General features: G+C 30.6%; 1 protein-coding gene and 1 long non-coding RNA gene across 4 annotated transcripts in view; one reads left to right on the top strand and one right to left on the bottom strand.

The window, feature by feature from the left end:
- LOC126748895 (protein strawberry notch) overlaps positions 1-22527 on the bottom strand; it is a 197884-nt gene that overhangs the window by 73276 nt on the left and 102081 nt on the right. For all 3 annotated transcript variants that reach the window (XM_050458439.1, XM_050458431.1, XM_050458448.1), the window contains 5 exons: positions 18674-18852; positions 12385-12706; positions 10062-10186; positions 9776-9958; positions 397-571 (listed from right to left, as the gene is read on the bottom strand). In XM_050458439.1, the coding sequence (XP_050314396.1) occupies positions 397-571; positions 9776-9958; positions 10062-10186; positions 12385-12706; positions 18674-18852 (984 nt within the window). The remainder of the gene's footprint in view (positions 1-396; positions 572-9775; positions 9959-10061; positions 10187-12384; positions 12707-18673; positions 18853-22527) is intronic.
- Positions 18035-18924, top strand: LOC126749171 (uncharacterized). Its single transcript, XR_007664916.1, has 2 exons — positions 18035-18240; positions 18723-18924. It is a non-coding gene; the product is annotated as an uncharacterized LOC126749171 (long non-coding RNA).

The following is a 22527-nucleotide window of genomic DNA, read 5'->3' as shown; positions in this document are numbered from 1 at the left end:
TTTCAACAACTGATAATCAAAAGTTGGCCGAACTTTACTTAAAACACTCAAAAGCGTTTGACACTATAAATCAACAGTTACTCTTTGATAAGGTAAATCAATTTGAAAAATTAAAAGAGGGGGTTCCTCAAGGCTCATTCCGGAAGGAGATGTTGCTTGTGGTGGGATCAATTTACCAGTATACAGATGGCAAGTCGTTTCTACTTGCCAATCCTGACGAGAGTAGGATGACATATAGAAACCTTACTGCCTATATTAAAAGTTTCAAAAATGATTCTGCAGTATGTATACTCTTCCAATATATAGATGAAAAAGCTCTTACATAGTTCATATGAACATTAAATATACTACGTTTAATCATGGTTTAATGTTGTTTTGACAAGTACAATATGTTACCTTTGCAGTGAAATACCGCTAGAAGCCGCTTCGGAAATAATAGCGACATCTTTTTCACCATCCATAAACCGTTGTTTTTCCGTAAGGTTCAACGTTTCTAATGGCACATCAACCTCCGATCGACTTTCGTACTGTATACCGCCGTCTTCTGTTTGTACCACACGACCTTTTCTACCTGCAAAAAAAAACTCGGCGTGTAGGTAAATGTAATTAAAAGTGTGAAAAAAATAAAGTTAAATAGATTTATTTTCAATCGACCTTAATCAGATTTACTTTATTATAATAAGACTTTATTATACTGCTGCATTTTCGAAATAACGATATCTATACCGGATGGCATAGCAACAACTAATTAATATATCATGTAAATGGCGATAGTCAGCAGTTATCAATTATTTTAGCTGTGTACTTAGGAGTGTGCTGGTATTTAGAATTTGTGGACATGCGTTTAATTATTTATTTTTGCTGTCAATAACCATTAGGTATTTCATTACTTCAATGTAATTTTTTTGCAAATAACGTTTTTTATTTCTTTATATATTTTAAAAACTAGGATAAAAACTGATCATTTTATTTAATATACATCCAGCATTAAACAACTATCTTTAAACATATTTTCTAAAAAAATTAAATGACTGTTGCTAGTTGAACAAAGAACAGGTTAATTAGCATCTGGTCCAAAATAGGATAAATATGTAAAAAAAATCAATCTTATTTGCCATTAGTTGAAAACTGTCTTTACCCTTGTAGAAATGGGCATTTTGCTTTTTTGGGGTCTTAAATATTAGGCGATACCCTCCTAGGTTTGTTTATCCGCTGTCGCATCTGTCCCTATCCCGTTGTTCATTAATTTTGCTTATTATTATTAGTATTATTTGTTTTCTTTTGATTTATTTTAGATAAATTAATTATTTTGAAGGGTTATGTCGTCTGTACCCCTAAATTAACGGTTTTTACCATCGAGAATTAATCCTTTTTGTCAAAATTTTAATTAGGTTTATAACTGTATTTTATATACAGGGCGTCCCAAAAATCAACGATAAGCCAAAAACGACAATAGACCAGGAGCTCAGGAATTCAAAAAAAATATTTAAAAAATCTATCTTGAGTACTTTTGAAATTATAGGCATTCATAGAAAACCGAAAAAAATTAGACACATCCTGTTGATCTTTTTAGTACTGTGGTTACAAAATTTTCTTAACAATTTTTTAAATGTAATCCTAAATAACCCTTCAATAAATTACAAAACTAAATTCAAATACAACTATTCACATTTTTAAGAAATTATTAGATTTTTGTTCAACTTGTGTTTAAAAATTGTGTCTTTTGACCATCATTTCTCAACTTTATCTAACTGCTCTGGCAAAAAAAATACTTACTGTTTGGCAGACAGATGATTTCAAAAGTTGGCATATCTTATCTAGATTTCAAAATCGTAAGATACTTGCTAGATTATTAATTTAATAAGGGTGTATTTTTTAGTACATAGTCAAATGTACGCCGCTACTCTAAGCTAATATAATAATTGTACAGTCAAAAAATCCAAAGGATTTAAATCGGGTGAACGTGGCAGCCAGGCAATTGTTCCATCCCGCCCTATCCACCTGTTCGGGTTCTTTATTCAGAAATTCCGATATTAGACGAGCATAGTGTGTCGAGCAGCCGTCTTGTTGGAACAACATGTTTTGTGGCACATCTTCTAGTAAATCTGGTAAATGATTGTCTAAGAAATCTAGGTAAACTTCGGCGTTAAAATTTTCCGGCAACTCGAATGGTCCAACGCTATCATTAAGTATTCCTGTCCACATATTTACTTTAACCTGGTATTGTGACCGGTCCTCTCGGTGTAAATATGGATTTCCCACATGCCACTCATGTATACTGTGAAGATTTATGTATTTAAAAGTCCTTCTTAAAAATCGATTCATCGGACTATAGATTTTTTCCAAGAATCGCGGATCTTCTCTATGCGTTTGCAACATTGTTTGACAAAATTCAATGTCTTGCCGGGTAGTCTCGAGGTAATAAACTTTGTACTCGTTGTACGCGGTACGGATGTAACTGTTTTTTTTTTCCAATATTCGATGTGTCAAATTTTTAGACACACCTGTCGGATAACGTGCAACTGTAAATTTTTACATTTTTGGCTTCCACGTGAAATTCTAGGTATATTTTGTGTATAATGTTGTAACCGTTTTTGACATATTTTTCATTTCATATGAAAAACTATGTTTATAAGCCGTAACATAATTACCGATTACTCCCTTTTAGTAGCCTTTATTTATTGGTTAGTTTTGGTTTTATTTTAAAGGAACAATCACTTTAAAAGGCTATTTTAATATTTGGCTAAAAAAAAGATACAGGGAGGTCAAAAACTAGCATTAAAAATTAAAATGAAAAAATCATTAAAAGTCAATTTTTTTAAATGGAAACCCCCTGTTTTTATAATTTTTTCATAAATATAATTAAAAATAAGGCTAACTTTATATAAGCTTATCTAGTTCAAAAATTAATAGTTTCCGAAACATTGGCCGTTTAAATTTGGCATATATAATAGTAACACGGCTCAATGATTGTTGATTAGTTGGCCATGACGGTTCTCATAGTAACCGCTAGAAGTGGCAGTAAGATAATGGATTATACCAGAAATGTCAGTATTGCTTGTAATTTCGTAATTTTTTAAAAACCAATATGCCGGGGCGATTAAATTATACACAAGAAGATTATTTAAATTTGTTTATTATCTATGGAGAATATAACAAAGTCTTATCGAGAACATGCCAAATATTTGCCGATAAATTCCTGGAAAAACAGAAACCATCATGTTGGCAAAGTAACAAGTTATTTTGGCAAATGTTCAAAATTTCCTCCTTGAACTTCTAAACATTTTTCACATCTGCGAATTAGCTCATCATGGGTTGCCGCTCTAATTGACTCTGGAGATAAACTTTCAAATGCTTGTCTAACCCTTTCCATACAATCCTGCTGCGTTGTTAATAAATTGAAATAAACAATATTCTTTATTCTTCCCTAAATAAAATAATCTAGAGCAGTTAAATCCGGAGAACGAGGAGGCCACAAAATAGGTCCGTTATTAGCAATCCACTTGCCATTAAATGATGTGTCTAAAAATCTCATAAGGGTTCTGTGTGATGGTGCACCATCATGTTGATAATAAAGGTTTCGGTGTTCTGCCAATGGTAAATTCATTAAATATTCTGTATCCAAGCCTTCTAGAATATTTAAATATCCTTCTCCTGTAAAAATTGATACAGAATTAAAAATTTAAACTTAATATGCATTAAATTTATAAGTAACTTGGTATTTAACTTTTCTTCATAAAAGTGTAATTTAATTAAAAAGTGGACATTTCTGTTATAATCCATTGTCTTACTGCCGCTTCTAGCAGTTACTATGACAACCGTTATGGCCTACTAATCAACAATCCTTGAGTCGTGTTACTATTCGGCTTTTAATATTAGGCCAAATTTAAACGGCCAATATTTCGGAAAATATTAATTTTTGGACTAGATAACCTTATATAAAGTTAGCCTTATTTTTAATTATCTTTATGAAAAAAATATAAAAATAGGGGGTTTCCATTTAAAAAAATTGACTTTTTAAGATTTTTTCATTTTAATTTTTAATGCTAGTTTTTGACCCACCTGTATCTTTTTTTAGCCAAATATTAAAATAGTCTTTTAAAGTGGTCCTTCCTTTAAAATAAAACTAAAACTAACCAATAAATAAAGGCTACTAAGAGGGAGTAATCGGTAATTATGTTAGGGCTCATAAACATAGTTTTTCACATAAAAATTAAAAATAAATATATTTAAAAAAAGGTTACCCTTACGTATAGGACATTATACACAAAATATACCTAGAATTTCATGTGGAATCCAAAAATTTAAAAATATACAGGGTGTTCCATTTAAAATAACGAAGTTGACACCTACTTCCGGTATAACCGGAAACGTCACAACTGTCAAAATATTTTAGTTGTGTGGCCCCCATCACCTGTGCCATGTTGCCAAATTTTCAAAGTTTCTGAAAAATTAGTTTCCGAGATATCGATCGCGTCGTTTCGTTGTGAGACACCCTGTATATGGTCTTATTAAATCGACGAGCACTAAAAACAGTGTTATATATGTAAATATGGAAAAATTCTCTTATGATTTTGAGAAATTGTCTACAAAATTACATTTATTTAACAAAAAAATAAACACGGCAGGAAATAAAATTAATTTTAGGGATGATATTAAATGGATACGAGTACATGAATTTGGTAGCTACTTGTATAAAACTAATGTTGACGAGAACTCACCTTTGCAAAAAGTAGATATATTAAAAAAGGGAAATTGTAGTGACAACAACAGATAATCTCACATTGAGAAGAATCCAGGGAAAACGAGGCAGTATTAGCTCCGAAAAAATAAACAACTTGCGTGAGCAACTTAAATTTATTAAAGACGAATGGAAGTGGTTTTACGAAAACATTTTGGAAGATACTCAAAAAAAGTCGAGAAAAAGAGAAAAACTAAGTAATATTTTATTAGTTAAGTAAAGCTGTTTATTTTGTGTCATAAGTTTAATAAATAAATTATTTTGTATAAATATCGTTTTTTTTTTAATATACAGTGTGGCCCAAATTGGGTGTACATGTATGGGTATCTTGGAAACTATAAGAGATAGAAAATTGGTTAAAAGGGGAAAGTTGTAGGGCATTTAGTTACCAATTAAGTGCCGCTTTCAGAACGATTTTATCTTTTTCCGATTTTGAAATATTTGGAAAAAATCGGGAAGTTGCATTTTTGAAAAAGAGCTGTATTTTTTATTTCAACGTATTTTTAAAATCTGTAAAAACATTATTAGGACAACTTTTTAAGGACAACGCATACCTGAATTCAGTTTATGTTTTCGACGTTTCGGTTCTGAGATTCCATCCTCAACTTCTTTTTTCTTATGGCGGTCATTTTGTTTTTTTGCTAAATTAAAAAGATCTTTTTTGTCCCTTTAAAATGATGTATAACACTTTATGAAAATATTTTATGTTTACGTCAAAAAATTAAATAGTTTATTTTTCGCTGAGTTGTCCATGGTTTTTATTGGCATTTTGTCGTACACACAATTATTATTAACTTACTAACTTGCTAACTTATACTTTTACGTAATTTCTAAATAAAATAAATAACTAATTGTAACAATAATATTAAATGAAACTATTCAAAATGACGGCCATTTTTGTTAAAACATTTTTGACATTTCTTTAAAACACTTCTAGTTACCTTGCGCAGGGTATTTTTATTTATATTATTTAAGACAGTCTGAACCCTGTCCTCAAGTTGTTCGAGAGTGGTTTAAACTCGTAAACTTCATTTGTAACATATCCTCAAAGATAAAAATCCAAGGGTGTAATATCTGGAGACCTAGCTGGCCAATTTACAGGACCGCGGTTCGCGATAAGTTTATTGTTAAATACTTGCGTTAACAAATTTTGAACGTCCCGAGTATTATGTGCGGGACACCCGTCTTGTTGACCACACTTCACTGATCACTCCGTATTTGTTCTTCAGGTATTATAGCTTTCACGGTAGGTAATATCTGCGCTTCCAAAAGATTTAAATATCTTTGACCTGTCAATATTTGGTGATAAAGAAAGGGCCCAATAAGGTGATTATCTAAAAACAATTATAGGATTTTACTTGAAAATAATTTTGTGGAGTGGGTAATTAACTTACCATACATACCACACCATACATTAAATCCAAATCTTACTTGTAACCTACGTTCAGCCACTTCATGAGGATTTTCACTAGCCCAAAAATAACGATTATGCCTGTTGAATACTCCGCAGTTGCTAAAAGACGTCTCGTCGGTCTAAATAAATTTCCTGCTGAAATTAGATATTTCTTGACATTGCCTTACAAACCAGTTTGAAAATTCTAATCGTCTTGGGTAGTCTGTATCCTTTAAACCTTGAACAATAGTAGGCTTTTATGGACGATATTTTTTTTAAGAACTCTTTGAATGGTAGTCCTTGGTATATTCATATCAGTTGCAGCTTTTGGAGTCAATGTTTTTGGGTTCGCATTAAAATGGTCTAAAATGTTTTCATCGCGAGCTTCATTGTCCCTTTGATAATTTTCTGGCGTTGGTATTTCAAAACTTTCATGAGTTCTAAGGTTCATGACAAGCATAGCGAATAGTCTTGGACCTGGCAGTTTCTCTCAGGATACAGTTCCAAATATCTGGCGATTGCAAGATTTGCATTCCTATTACATGTAATATAACATTCCCATATGTCAAATTTTTCTTCACTGGTATTTTTTTACATGGCGATTTTTGGAAATTACAATTTTAGACAAAACTCACTAAAAAGAACTAGATACGAAAAAACTATTTAACACTAACAAGAACAAGAAACATGAAATGAACAAGATAAAAAGTTAAATCAAATAAATAATATTTTGCAGAATTGTCAGTAAATGACGCTAAATTATTAAACAATATTAATTGTTTATACGACAAATTGCATCCGTAGTCATGGCCTCCGCATTTGTGGCCAACTCCGCGAAAAATAAACTATTTAATGTTTTGACGTAAACATAAAATATTTTCATAAAGTGTTATACATCATTTCAAAGGGAAAAAAAAGATCTTTTTAATTTAGCAAAAAAACAAAATGGCTGCCATAAGAAAAAAGAAGTTGAGGATGGAATCTCAGAACCGAAATGTCGAAAACAAAAACTGAATTCAGGTATGCGTTGTCCTTATAATGTTTTTACAGATTTTAAAAATACGTTGAAATAAAAAAAATACAGCCCTTTTTCAAAAATGCAACTTTTTGATTTTTTCCAAATATTTCAAAATCGGAAAAAGATAAAATCATTCTGAAAGCGGCACTTAATTGGTAACTAAATGGCCTACAACTTTCCCTATTTAGCCAATTTTTTATCTCTTATAGTTTCCAAGATACCCATACATGTACACCCAATTTGGGCCACACTGTATTTTAAATCCTTTTAATTCAAATTATAATGGATAAATGTGTTATGTTCATTTAAAGTGTTTTTTTTCTTTTAAATATTAATCCTTCTATTAAAAAGTGCAAGAATATGTAAGATATCTCATGTGTTAAATTTAAAATATAAAAAAGATAAAAAAGTTCCATTTAAAAAACTTTAAACTCATTTATCTCGAAATAACAATTTTGGTACATGACACTTTTATCCACTTATGTGTTCAATTGTTGATTTTCCTGGTATTCGCCTATTTGCAAAAAAAGCTGGAAACAAATCTGAAATTTCCCATTTAACCATTAGTACTTTTTGTTCAATAGTATAACTCATAGCTGAGTTTTTTAATTTAGAATTTTATGCAGTGTACTTATTATGACAAATTATTTGATGTTTATCACCAGTCAAGGTAATACATTTTGGCTGGCATACCTGTGCATACGACGCAATAAAAAAGACAAATTTTCCCAAAAATTATTTGGCTGCCACTATAATAATAATAATAATGTTTATTTTCAAATGCAATACTATAAACGGACAAACCCAAAATAAATAGTTATTTTGTTGGTTGCAGATTTTGGAGCTAAATTCGGTGCAAATATTTTAAAAGCGTATTGTTGGAGTTAAAATAAGATTTTTTTTCTATAAACATGTGTCCTAAAATGCACCCCTCAGAGCTACATTCCGCGCAAATTGCTTGAAGAAAATCGATCATTCGACGCAATGAACTGTTTATTACCATACATTTTTACTGGTAAATCGTTTCAACTTGCATCAATTTTTTTGGCGAAGTAAGATGGAAAATTATTTGCCATTTAAAATAATGTGACACTATTAGTCAACCATTTGACCTACCAAAGTTTGAGGTCGGTAAAATATCCATTATTCCCCGACCTTTTTGGTCACTATTCGCTGATACGTCAACCGCTTTATTTTTTTTTGGCACTGTTGAATCGACATTTTAATGCTGCTTACAATGATGTGTCACACTATGGGGGTTCCCATTTGACAAATCATGGATTAGGGAGATTAGCTAGAGGTGAAGAGGTGATTGACATAACTTTGTCAAATATAAAATTAAACGTGCACTGTAGATGAGTACTTACGTCTTTATGAAAGCGCGCGAGGTTTGAACAGACCATAATTATTGTTTGCTTTCTCTAACATGCATTATCTAATGCATTTTAAACCATATTGAAACATTTTAAAAATTAAGTGTTTCAGTTTTTCTCCTTGTTTCTAAAATATCTAAAGAAATAAAAAACGTTATCTGCAGAACAATAACATGCAATTAAAAACAGTTAATGGTTATTGACAACAACAAAAAAGGTTAAATAAATATGCACACAATTGTCCACAATTTGTCAATACCAGCACACGTAGCTAAAAGAATTTCTACCGCGGTATCCATAGTCAACTAATTGAATAGTTATAGTTCACTTAAAAGATATACCGTTGATCTTTTGACCGCAATAAAACCATAATTATTTGTTGGGTCATAAAAAGACCTTAAATTAAGAAAATTAAAATTATTATATTTGTGGTCAGAGCCGGATTATAAATTTAATAAAAAATGTGGATTTAATAAAAAATAAAAAATGTTAAAATTAATTTAAAACGAAAATGTGATAACCATGGGCAGGTTTCGATAGTAGGCCACCCTGTACTAATACTTTAATTTTCAAGCCGAGGCTGTTCCCTTTATCAGCTCTTAAAAACGTTGGACGTTGCACAATGGGGCTTAATGTTCTAATCGATTTATGGTAGTAGAAGTCAACAGTATATCTTCGAGTGAACTATATATTAAAATCACTTATAACTGTCACTTGCCAATTAAAGGTCAACTTGTGATATGAACGAATTTTAATGCGCAGGGAATGAAAGCTGTGGTTACTTAAAAAAAGGTAACGTAAATTAAGAATATTTCAAATATTTTAAAGAATTACCAAAATTTGGTCGTCAAAAAATGGTCGCTGTACCACCCGGTGGTGGTACAGCCATTTTATATAATCGACTATTTTATATAACCGATCGTAAAATCGAATAAATGACCAACTGAATAAGATAAAAAATATATTTATCAAATTATTTCAAATCTTGATATCGTGTATTTTTGCTTTAAAATGTATTATTTCTTATGTTGTTTCTATAGCATGAAACAGGATTAATCACGGAGACACCACCATTTTAGGTAAACACTGCCTGACACGATTTCTCTTAATTTTTAGAACTAACAACGTGCTACTTATTAAATTTTTAGTTCATAATATTTGATAGCTTTTTTCTTTTTTTTTTTAATAAAATTAAATTTTAACTTAAAAATAAATTTTTAACATAAAACATGCGGTTAGTTAGTTCATACCTGTCATTTCAGCCACATTTTCTGGCCCACCCAATTCATCTATGAGTTGATCAAGAGTATTAGGCGGCAATTTGTCTCCTAACCTTTCTATTGCTTGTAATAAATCCTCCTTCATACTACAGGCCCTTTCAATAGCATCCATAGGAGGCGCTGATGTCTTTATGCCTGTACCGTTTTGTTTAGCTAAAAAATAAATGAATAATTTTTAATAGCAATTATTGTAGTTTGTGTAGGGTGTATTTTCTATGGTTGTATTATTTTTGCATAAGGGAATGCTAACACTAACCTTTGTGAGTTTTTTGCGTAAGTAATACGGACAATTTATCTTGTGTGGACTGTCGCTTCTTAGGCAATTTTTTCTGCTTTTTTCCTTTTTTTTTATTTCTGCTCCAAGGATCATTATCAGAATCACTAAAAATAATGGAGTTTTATATCTCGTATTGTGAAAAAAACAACTTTTCTAAGTTCTATTAATAAATATTTCAAAACGAAATTGAATATTGAAATACTGCTTTGTAACAAAAAATACCCAATAAATATAATTTTAAACCAAGATGACGTAATCAAGTATCTATAGAAAATCTATCGATATCTATGTAGATAGACAATGAAGATTGTCACTTAATTATATGATATGCTAGACAATTATATAACTTATGTTGATAGATACTTATCTCAACATCTATCTAAAGATAAGTATCTATCAACACCACGCCACCAGATCACGAAGTAGTAAGTCGTTAATTTGTTTTTTAAATAATTTGAGTTGAACAGAGAAATCCGAAATTTGATATTTATTTAATATAAATCGACACGTTATATGAAAAGGATCTTTTGAATATTTCTTTAGTAATAAAAGAAATGGTTAAAAGATGTTTTCTACTTATATTATTATTTTATTTACATCATTCAACATAGTAACTCCAATAATAGAGTGGAAAAGATCTATATAAAACTGAAATCATCTTATCAAAATAAAAATAATATTATAGATATAACAAATTATTAATACATACTTAGAAAAAAAAGAAAGCGAGATTATCTAAACTAAACGCATTTTTTTAATTTCGGCTAGGCTACAGTTAAATATATCGTATTGATCCTCTATAGAGTGGTATGTATTGCAAGCTCTATGAATAGGCGAAAATGTTGTAATATTGGTTCTAGGCCTTGCAAGGTAAAAAGTTTGAAGACTGAACTGAGAGCCAAAGAGTGTAAATTTAGAAGTGGAACATTAGAAATATGTAAACTTAAATTTAAATCTCTGGCGAGTCAATTAACCCATTAATTAATTTATATAAATATTGTAGCTCTGCCGAATTCCTTTCTTCCTTTAAAGATTTTACCTGAAATATTTCAAGCAAACGATCACGTGAGAAGCCGATTTTCAGATACACTCTTTCGCATTTAAACCAAAGGAATTTAACCAATTTTCGCTGTATATTTTCAAGCTCTTGAATATGGTCCTGATAGTATGGTGATCAGAATTGGGAAGTATATTCCAAAATTGAACGAACATGGATAAAGTACAGGAGTTTAATGCTATAGATATTCTTAAACAATGGATACTTCCAGACAACAAAACCCAGCATTTTATAATTTCTTTTTATGATATCTTGGATATGCAAATGAAATGAAAGTGAGCGATCAAAAATGACTCCCAAATCTTCAACATGAGTTAATCTTGGTAGTGTGACATTATAAATTTTATATTGGTAAATAATAAAGTTATTTACCAGTTAAAATATTTTTTGACGATTTTTTTACGCACTAGTGCGTCAAACAAACATACTAATCATTAATACTAATCGTTTTTAATTAGTAAAAAGGATTTAAGATTAAGCACAATTTCCTGTTAAAAAAAGCTCAAAAATCCGCGAAGATTAAGAAACGAGAATTGGCTTAGACCAATTAAATAGCTAAAATTATTTCATGCCGCTTGGAACACTGAACTGTCAAGAACAAATTACAATATTCAAGTAATAACCCAAAAAATCATTTTAAGGCCTCAAAAGCTTCAAAGCTTTTCAAAAAAACATTGATATTGTATGCGACTTTCGATTACTCAAATTCTTATTCAAACGTTTATTTCTTCCATTTGCGTCTATACCGACAGGGGTTAGCATAAGATTAGAAAAAACTTTGAAACAAAAGTTGATTGGTTTCTATTCTTTTATTATTTAATATCGCTTTGTAATTTATAAATTGAATATTTTTTTTAAATCTTTTTGAATTTCTAAATTTTGCGTGACATGTCCAAAACAAAGAAAATGGATAAGTTAAGACCATCTTAAGGTCTTAATAATTTATCTGCATTGTATCATATGAAAATGATAAAGCTTAGTCTTTTTATCCGTTTTATATTCTATTAAAAACAAGTAATCATTATCACGCTCTTACTTCAATAATACTACCTAATTCTTCTTAAATGTTACTTGACATTTCAGTGCCCTGAAGAAGCAAATAAATTTCGCGAAACGTCGGTATTTAGGTAATCCCTAAACCCAACAATATACCAATCGCTGAGTAAATACTGTAAGATTTGAATATTTAATGTGATATAACATACGCAAGACTTGCTTTTTTTCGACAAACGCACACTTACCTACCTGTCAGAGTTAAACGGATTAAAATCACTGCTTTGGTTAGAATCAGTTTGCCCATCGGAAATTTCACTCTCGTTGTCCGACATTTGGAAATCGGAATCACTTTTCTCGCTATTTTCACTATCAGAAGTAGACCATTTATTTCTTTTTACGGCTCTCTGTGCCGCCTGTCTTACTGGTTTTCTTTTTAGGGCCGAACTTCCCTCTTCTGAATTACCATTTACTGATTTTTTGTAGTCTCCAGCACCTCCAATACCTAGTAGTTTGTGAATTCTATTTCGGTCCGGAGCAGGAAAATGTTTTTCTACCAAAGTTTGAAAAACACCTAAAATATTTTTTAAATAAGTAAACTAAATTTAGCTTTCGGTATTGAATTTTTGAGGGGTAATTTTTTCTTGATGGACTTACATTTTTATCAATATTATTTTTTTCTGACATAATGCCAAAACTGTTTGTCGGGATTTTAAGACATGTTATTTAAATATCCGCAATTAAAATTCAGTAAAATAACGGCTGAAAATAAAAAATATTTATATTAAACATATCATATATTCGAAGAACGGCAAACCATTGGCGACTTAGAAAATCACTTTTAAAATAAGTCGAGCGACATACGTTTTAACAGCCACGTGAAATTTGATTTCACCAAAGCGGAATTTCGGACCGTGGCCATCTTAAAGGGAATTTGACATAGGAAAATTTGACCGTAATGATATTGGTGACACACTTGACCGTTTTGACGTTGACTTTTTTTATTTTTAGTTTTGTGAAGGTGTGGTAAAAAAAATATTATTTAAATTAATGGCTCTCTATTTACCGTAATTTCTAGTTGGAAATTTTATTTTTTATGGAATTAGGGCATACAAAGAAATATAATATGAAATAGAGTAAGTTTTCTAGATAAAGGGTTCTAGAGAGGACTAGAATAAAACTACCATGTAAATATTGTGTAAGAATATCTATGTTATTAATTATCTAGGGACTTATAAAAATAAATATTTTTTCACATTTCCTATAAACCCCATAAAGAAACCATGTATGGAGGTATGCCAGGTCAATTGATTAAATATTGCAATAACTTTAAAGTTTGTTCCAACCATTTTGCTGCCTTTAATTATAATAACCCTAATGTTCCCTCAGCTGAGTCAAAGGTGTTGATGGTCTCCGTTAAAACAGCAGATTCTGTTACAACACAGTTATTTTTCATTTTTGCCAAAACCAAGAAAATCATTTTCAGATGACCAATTCTCATCAGGTATCCACTCATCACTCATCCACTCATCATCAGGGAACTCTTGTTATATACCAGCTGATACAGGAAAAAGGGAACACTTAATAACTATTTTTTATAAATAGTTTATATATATATTTTTTTAAATAGCGTGATATTGGGAATAACTTTTTTTTTCAATAATTTAATATTATTTTTTTAAATCGGTTGATTAATAAGCCCCCTTTTTTTCAACTGACATAATACATGACATCTTGTCAAGTGCAATTATTATTTGTCATTCAAATAAATTTTCCGCAGTTTTTTGAGAGAATTTTAGTGGTCACTAATATTTGAAATGTTTACTGACAGTATTTCTGAAAAACTGCATTTCAAAAGTTGTTTATAATAACGTGCTACTTAAAAGAATAAAGTAAATGCCAAAAATACAGGGTTGAAAATTTTAAATAGGCGTGTAAAAGAATTAAGTAATAAAATACAATAAATATTATTTTGTCCCATTTAAAATAAAAAAACCTAGTGTCTCTTCCTGGTAAACCTGATCACAAAATATGTGAAAAGATACTCTTATAACTATTCTATCGATATACCAAATTTCATTTATTTATCTTAAAAAAGTAAAAAAACTAATTAAGTGTTCCCTTTTTCCTGTGTCCCGGTATATTATATTCTTTTCTCTTAGAGAACAGAAAAGGCATTCTTGCTAAGGTTGGTGCTTCAAAAAATAGCTCAACTCGTTAGTGGAAAATTGCTGTTATAAATTGAAAAGCAATGTATAATACCCATAAATCCACCATGAGCAAGTTATCTTAATTGAGGTTAGTTCTGAAAAATGAAAAAACACATATTATTGCCACTTTAAAGTCTCTTTAGAATGATGGAAGGTTTCAGTTTATAGAAGAGGATCTTAATGAAGTAACTAAAGAATTCATTAATTCTCAATTGCTAAATGCAAATCGTCCACCTTCTGGTTGCATATGATCAGTGAAAGACAAAGCTTTTGCCTTCTCTTAATTCCTAAACACACTCCAAGGCTATACAAGTATTTAAGGCACTTTTCCCAATTACCTTCTCCAAGAAATCTTCAAGCTATATTCTCCAATATACGTTTTAATTTTGGACAAATCTAACCAATTTTGGCACACCTTACTATATTTTTGTACACAACATATAGTTAAGGCAGAGGTTTTAGAAAACCTAATAATTAACTGCATTAAAGACTTGCAGTCGATTGGAATGAAAGTCTATGCAACTATTTATGATCAAGGTACTACTAATATAGCCAGACAACAAGCCAATTCATATCACTTTGTTGTTAATAGGAAATCTATTACTTAGGAATTTTATATTTTTATATTAATTATTGTTAATTCTTAGAGTATATGTTTCTTTTATGCAGACTTAATGTCAAAAAATATAGAATACTATAGTGTTTATATATTTATAGTGCTGAGATATATTAAAGTATATTCTGTTTTGTTTATAGAGTTTTATGTTTTATTTTATAATATATTATTATATTTTATATCATTAAACTATATTTCACTTAATATATTTTTTCTATGTTTAACTCAAGAGGAAAAATATTAAATATAATACCATTAGCTTTCAAATTGCAGTTATTATCATATTGACATGTAAGATATTACAAATTGCCGGAGAAAAATTGCCGGCGCTGCATAAATCAAAAAGTTAAAATACAAATATTCTTTACAACTTGAAAATATACATCCACTCAAAATATATACGAATTAAATACGTGCTTTCCTAATAGTGCACAAAATAATAATACGCCGAAAACAGTACAAGTACTTTAACTGACATCATAACGGAAGTGGATGTTGAAAAGGCTCTCCCGTAATGATGGTTGTGTTAGTGCTCTTGTACTAAACCTAAGCATTTGACATGGTCCTTATGGTTTTTGACCATATACTTTACAGTTTTTTAAATCTTTCTAGAAATAACTCCTTCGGTGAATTAACAAGTGACGGTCAGGAGCCGGATCTTGACATATCTAGAATCAAAGTCCTTATCTTTTCTGGGAACATTGATCTATTTAGAAGATTTGTCCATGACAAAAGAACCCTTTCCCATATACAAAGATTCAGCAACATCTAGCCTCTGGTTGAGGCTATATTATAAAGAATTAGCCTTAACCAAAGATAACTATCCTGTATCATTTTGAAAATAAAAGTGCACTAGCAACTGATTATTGGCTTACTATACAGGGAATTACAAAATAAAATGCCGATTAATTGCCGATTCAAAGGGTTTTAATCCTTAGGTGATTTTAAAAAAAAGAGTTTAAGCTATATCCTAAATCCCTTAAATTTTGAGCTTCAGGATGGAAAAATGTTAGGAAAAAATCGTTTTTTTATCATTACTTTAATAACTTCATAGATATGTGTATGAAATTTAAAGCATACCCTCTAGTATCAAAATCTACTTTCTCATGTAGATTTTTTTAAAAGTTTAACCAGTGGCGTGTATGTTATATGTTGAAATACAAAACCACACACGTGTGTTATTTCGCAACGAACCAGAGCAGTTCTAGGAATTGGCAACAATACCATTTCCGTCGATTAGCAAACCGGTGGCCTGATTCCTTTACCATGGGAACCGCTGACGCACCTCTACCATTGTCTACGCCCGATGCTCCCACCATGGGAACCGCTGACACCGCTGTACTATTTTGTATAAATACAGTACACATAATAATTTTAAGTTAGTTCTGTAAGATTAAAATAAAGTTGTATATTAAATCTATGTCCATTTGAATTTTGAAGTTTTAATAATTATTTTAATTAAATAATAATTATCTTAATAAATAAACCTTTTTTAAAAAGCGAAATCGAGTTTTAAAGTGATAACATGTATACAGGAACGTAGACTAAATATTTTTGAAAAACATGCACGCCATTGCTTTTTTCGTAAAATAAAAGCTATTTTTATAATCCCCATTTATTTTAAGACAATTTTGATTAGTTGACTTTTTTCATTCTGCTGTATTCGACATGCAATTACATCAGAAAAAAAAACATTTTTATGCATGGTCAATTAATTAGTAACAAAAAATTAAATTTGTTTATTTTATAAACAATAAGTACATACATTATTCCTATAGGCAGATTCATACAGGCCACCACAACACTTAAACACTCTGTAGTTTTATTTTAAAACAAAGTTAAGGATCTTAGGACATTATTATTTTATTCAAACTTTTTTTCCTTAAATTGTCTAAGGAGTAACATCCTTAAGGATCAGCCTCTTATTCTGTAAATATGGAACCGTTAAATTCCTTGCAGGGAATTGATTTGTAGGATTCAAGCAAATTAAATTTGTTGTTGGGAAAGATTTATTGAGTGTTTTGAACCCGATTTGAAGTTGTGCAATGCAAGAGCTTTGGAATATATATCCTTCTGAATTAGCCAAAAATATTCTTCATATTCCCAACCCAATCCTAATTAGAAGGAATCTTATAACACCAATCAATCTAAAAGGGCATACAATTTTTATGCATGTTTCGCATGTTTTTTCTGTAAACTAGATTCATGCACCCCTTATAAAATATGACAAGTTTGGCAAAGCAGAAGTTTCAGCAAGACTTTGCGAAAAAACAGCATGTGTTTCAATTGTTTCTCCAAGATTCACAGTATTCCTGGAGATCCTGGAACAAAGTTGTGTAAAGTTTTTTTCCAAAAAACACCATATTTTGCTGTACTTTCAACCCTCCAATAATATGTTCCTAATGTGTGGGAACTTGGAGAACTTCATATCGATTGCCATTTTCCATATTGTCCCTTGTTTAATAAGTGAGTCCTCCCAGGAATATCCTACCTCATATAGTTGAAATATTAGTGTACAATATTAAGCAAGATTTGCTTTCTCGTCATGCCATGCTTGATTGTGCTACTGTAACCAATTTTGTGAATTAATCTTGTGTAAAGATACTCAATTTACCCATAACACCTAGCCATATTCCTATTCACGGCAAAAATAATATGTCTACAGCTTTATCATTCGGTACTGTTAAACTAAAAGTAATATCCACAAATGGCGCATGTTTGGAATTTGAAGCAATTGTTGTGCACTCCATTTGGGAAAATAACCCAAACTATTCCCGTTAATATATTTAAAACATCTTGAATCCGCAGACAAGAATTTTTGGTTTACCCTACAGTGTTGATTTACTCCTAGGTGTTCTCTTCTTTTCTGAGATTATTTGATATTTTTAAGATCTTCCAGATCTTAAAAATATAGAAGTTTCAAAAATAATTCCACACCATTAAATTGATTATTGTCAACATTTATTTAATTAATAATAAACAATCATATTTCCTTAGATTCTAATTTTTTTTTTCTTAAACTATTACCATCCATGTTTAAAAATTCTTAAATAAAAACCTGATAATGAAACACGCCGTTGTTACCAACTTGTTTTGAACGTCCTAAATTAAAGTTCGTACAAATGCCAATGGTATGTCATAAAACCAATTACGTTTAAAAGTAGAATAGCATACTTTGTGTTTGTATAGATTGTGCATTGATTTATTTTATTATTGTTAAGCGTCCTAATTATTTTCAAATTTAAGACGAGGTATGTAAAAGATGCTGGAAAAATATGCAAGGTAATGAATAAAGTCTAACCTTAAAATTAATTATAATTATTGAAGTCAAGTAGATAAATTCAAAATATTTAAATAATAGTTTAGTAAAATACCGAAATAGATTATATTGCGTTCCTTTCCTTCGATCGGGTGGTTCAAGCATCAGAATCAGACCTATTATTAGTCTTTGTTGGTCACACACGGTATAATAGAACCCTATTTATATGAGATATTCCTGTTTTTTAAAGCCTTTAACTTAAAGTAAAATTTATTTCATTTTGTTAATTGTAAATAAATATACCACATTGTGAGACTTTCCCCTGTATCTTAATATCTGAACCTTAATATACTTATATTATTATATAAGTATGTTAGGCCTCTGAATAAAGTAAGCAACTTTATTTCATAAAATAATTTGAATAAATACTAAAATAAATATTTTTTTCTTACCTACCTTTAGCAGTAGAAACAAAATCTGTTAATTCTCCCTCATCCCTTTCCAGCTGTTCTAAAGTTCTGGCTTCCCCCGTACTCTGTAACCCAATAACTACGCATTTTCCCATTTTAATGGCTTCATGGGCGACTGCAACCGCATGAGGCACCTTAGCGGCTATGCACAGATATTTAAAGAACCTGGAACATAATACTATGTAAAATAAAAACACGTATTTACTAAAATCTACAAAATTATATTTAAAGACTTAAGTAGTTTGTAGTTTTTAATTGAGTTTATTTAATAGTGCAAAAGTTAGGCAAGTATCATAATATTATTAGTAAGTACTTATTACATTATTAAGAACCGATTTTACATTGTGAGGTTTCAGATTTGAAAGCAAGTACAAAATGTGTATAATTAATAACATAATAACACTTGTGCATCAAGGACCTTTAAATGCCGTTAAAAGTATAGTTTCTACGTGTGCCAATATGGCAGGACTCATCGACAATTTACAAACTTCGTAATGAAAGAGAAGGCGGAAACAGTGTAAAGTTGCTTGATAATGGAAAAAACATAGCTGGTAGAAAGCCGAAAAATTTATGAAACAGCAATAAATAAACCATTCGTTTTATCTTAGGAATGAGATTAAAATCATAGATAAATTTTTATAAGTAATAAAAGTATGTACCAGAAATGTTAAGGAAAAATGTGTGGAAAATTTTACTGATGATTTTTGAAGATGATATTTAGCAAGATGACATCAGCTTATGCTTGTGCTGTTGCCATACCAGTTTTTTTAGAAGCGATTTTAGGAATAAGAATGATATTTTTTTTCTGCTTTGAAGATGTTATTATTGCGCTTAGAATAAGATATACAGGGTGTTGTACCGCCAGGCGGGACATAGGAAATCCCATGTAATTTTTAATAGCGTCAAATATTGACTTTTCTAAGTAATTTAGAGAAAAAACGTATTAGAATAATTTAAAGAGCACCAAAATCTGCAACCGATAAAATAACTTTAATTATTTTTGGTTTGTCCGTTTAGGATACACAGCCAAAAATCTTTGCGCAAATTTGTCTTTTTTTATTGCCTCGTATTCACAAATATGCCAGCCAAAATTTATTACCTTGACTGGTGATGAGCATCAAATAATTTGTTATAATAAGTTCACTGCATTAAAATTCTACATTAAAAACTCAGCTATGAGTTACACTACTGAAGAACTCTCATAAGTACAAGCAACCAAACCTTAACCCGACCAGTCGGTTCCTATTCTCCGAGAGAGTCACAAGTCCAAGCACCTAGATGCGACCCAGAATTATAAAAAGAAGGCGCCTAATCTCAACAAAGGATGTATTCAAAAGACCGGCAAGAGCAGTACAAGCTAGTCCGGAAGTACAGTGTAAAACATCACATCATCTACTGAAGAAAGCGTACTAATGGTTAAATGGTTTTACCAAGGTAATAGTTACCGAGAAATTTCAGACCTCTGCAGCTTTTTTTCCAAATAGGACGATGTCAGGAAAATTAACAATTAATAGAACTGTTATAAAATTTGAGCACTGTAGTAAATAATTGCAAACGTAAGGCAAACAATAAACGAAATCAGGGAAGCATCAGGGGCAAACATGGATAGAGATTGTATAAGAAATATTTGCTTCATAGATGAATGCACTTTTATTTTTAACGCTGAATCTGATGTTTAAAATTATCGGTATTAGGGTAAAGAAAATATATATCAGCATAGATATGTAACAACACGAACTCAGTATCCATAGAAAGTTAATGTTTGGGCGGGAATTTTCGGACACTACATTTTAGGACCATTCTTTCTCAATCGAAGTTTAAACTCTACTTATTACTAAGAACTACTTGAGGAACAAATTTTGCCGAGTTTAAATGTTGTTGGCGGGGAACATCAAGAGGTTTGGTATTTAATGGGCCCCGCGCATACTCCGCTTGCTGTTCGGGAATATCTAAATATCTCTTTCAATGGGAATGTGATTGGTCTGCGACATGTAATAAATTGTGAACCAAAGTCTCCTAATCTCTTTCCCAACTATTTTTTTCTGTGGGGCCATTAAAAAAATAAAATTTATAAGGATAGAATTATCCAAATCTCGAAGAGTTGAAAAATGCGATTTCGATGAAATGTAACAAAATGTCAGTTTATCTATTGGCGAATGGTAAAAATGAGTTTTACGACCGTTTGGGTCATTGCTTAGCGGCTTACGGAGGAATGTTAGAACATTTGTTATGACATTTTTTTAAGTTAATATTTTAGGTTATTAAATAAATTATTTTTAATAAAAAAGTCTTATGGTTTAGGTTATAATAATTTGTGTGCATATGTACGATTGTACGAATTCATTAATCAATTAAATCATCATTAATAATTCAATTAAAACCACAATTTTATTATGAGAACTTTACTTGGCAATTTATCCTTACCTAACTTTCTCAAGTTGAGCGTAAGTACGGGGCGACAAAAAAGACAATATTTTTACCAAGATTTTCGACAATAACTTCCTACCGGAAAAACCCACAATTAATAGTTATCTTGTTGGTTGCAGACGTTAGTGCTCTTTAAAATGATCTCATACACTTTTTCTCTAAAATAATTAAGACTAAAGCAAGTTATTGATGAACCGACGAGAATTACTCAAACATCCTCCAAACTAATAGATCATATAATAATTACGGAGGATTTGAGCATTTTACGGTCAGGCACGCTAGACCTCAACATTTCTGATCATGAATTGATCTATGCAATTTTCGGCTTAGAAACTGTGAAGGAGGAAGTGGATTCAGTCACGTATCGAGATTTAAAGAATGTTAATTTATTGGGTCTTTATGATTCCTTAAAATCGATCCCCTGGCATAATACTTTTTATTTGGATAATATTGATGACAAAGTAAAAATTTTTAATGATTACCCTCAAATTAAAGAAAAAAAATCTTCCATGGATAACGCAGAATGTAAAATTCATGATAAAACTTCGAGATAAGGCAAAATCTAAATTAAAAAAAAAGACTGGGAAATCACACAATGAATATAAAGAACTTAGACATTATATTACTAAGCTTATACATAGAGAAAAAAAAATCTTTTTAGAGCATCATCCTAATAATGGAAATAGTAAAATATTCTGGAAAAAATTAAAGAATTTCAATATTTTTTCAAAACAAAAAAAAGATAATTTATCTGGTATGATTTTTAATCCTATTGACATTAATATTTTTTTCGTAAATAACATACCCCCCAAGTAATATTTCTGCTGAAATTCATAAACAAGTTATTGGTGCAAAATCCGAAAGTTTTAAAGTTCTTATTGTCTCAGAAACTGAAGTGTCTAAATATTTAACCTAAATCAAGACTAGGGCTGTTGGTTCTGATGGAATACACGTAATTTTTTTAATATTTTGCTGTCCTTTTATTTTAAAATATATTTGCCATCTAATAAATAATTGTATAGCAAATTCTCTGTTTCCTTCTGAATGGAAATGGGCTGATATTGTGCCAATTCCGGAAACGAATATTGTAAAGGGTTTTAATGACTTAAGGCCCATTTCCATTTTTCCAATATTGTCTACGGTTATTGATCGAGCCCTGAAAAATCAAATTCTAGACTATGTGGAGTCTGAAAAGTTGATTGACGCCACGCAATCAGGTTTTCGAAAAGGTCCCAGTTGTGCACGGCTCTTCTTAATGTAACGGATGACATTTTTAGATCTATTGATAAAGGTAATTGTATTATTCAGGGTTCTACTCCATAATTCCAAAGCATTTGATACCATAGACCTTGATACGTTATTACTAGTCTTGGAATATCTTGGTTTTCATCAGAGTTCAATCAGATTAATTCA

This window comes from Anthonomus grandis, chromosome 2, assembly GCF_022605725.1.
Source record: "Anthonomus grandis grandis chromosome 2, icAntGran1.3, whole genome shotgun sequence".
NCBI lineage: Eukaryota > Metazoa > Arthropoda > Insecta > Coleoptera > Curculionidae > Anthonomus > Anthonomus grandis.
This window is presented reverse-complemented; position numbering and strand designations above follow the sequence as displayed.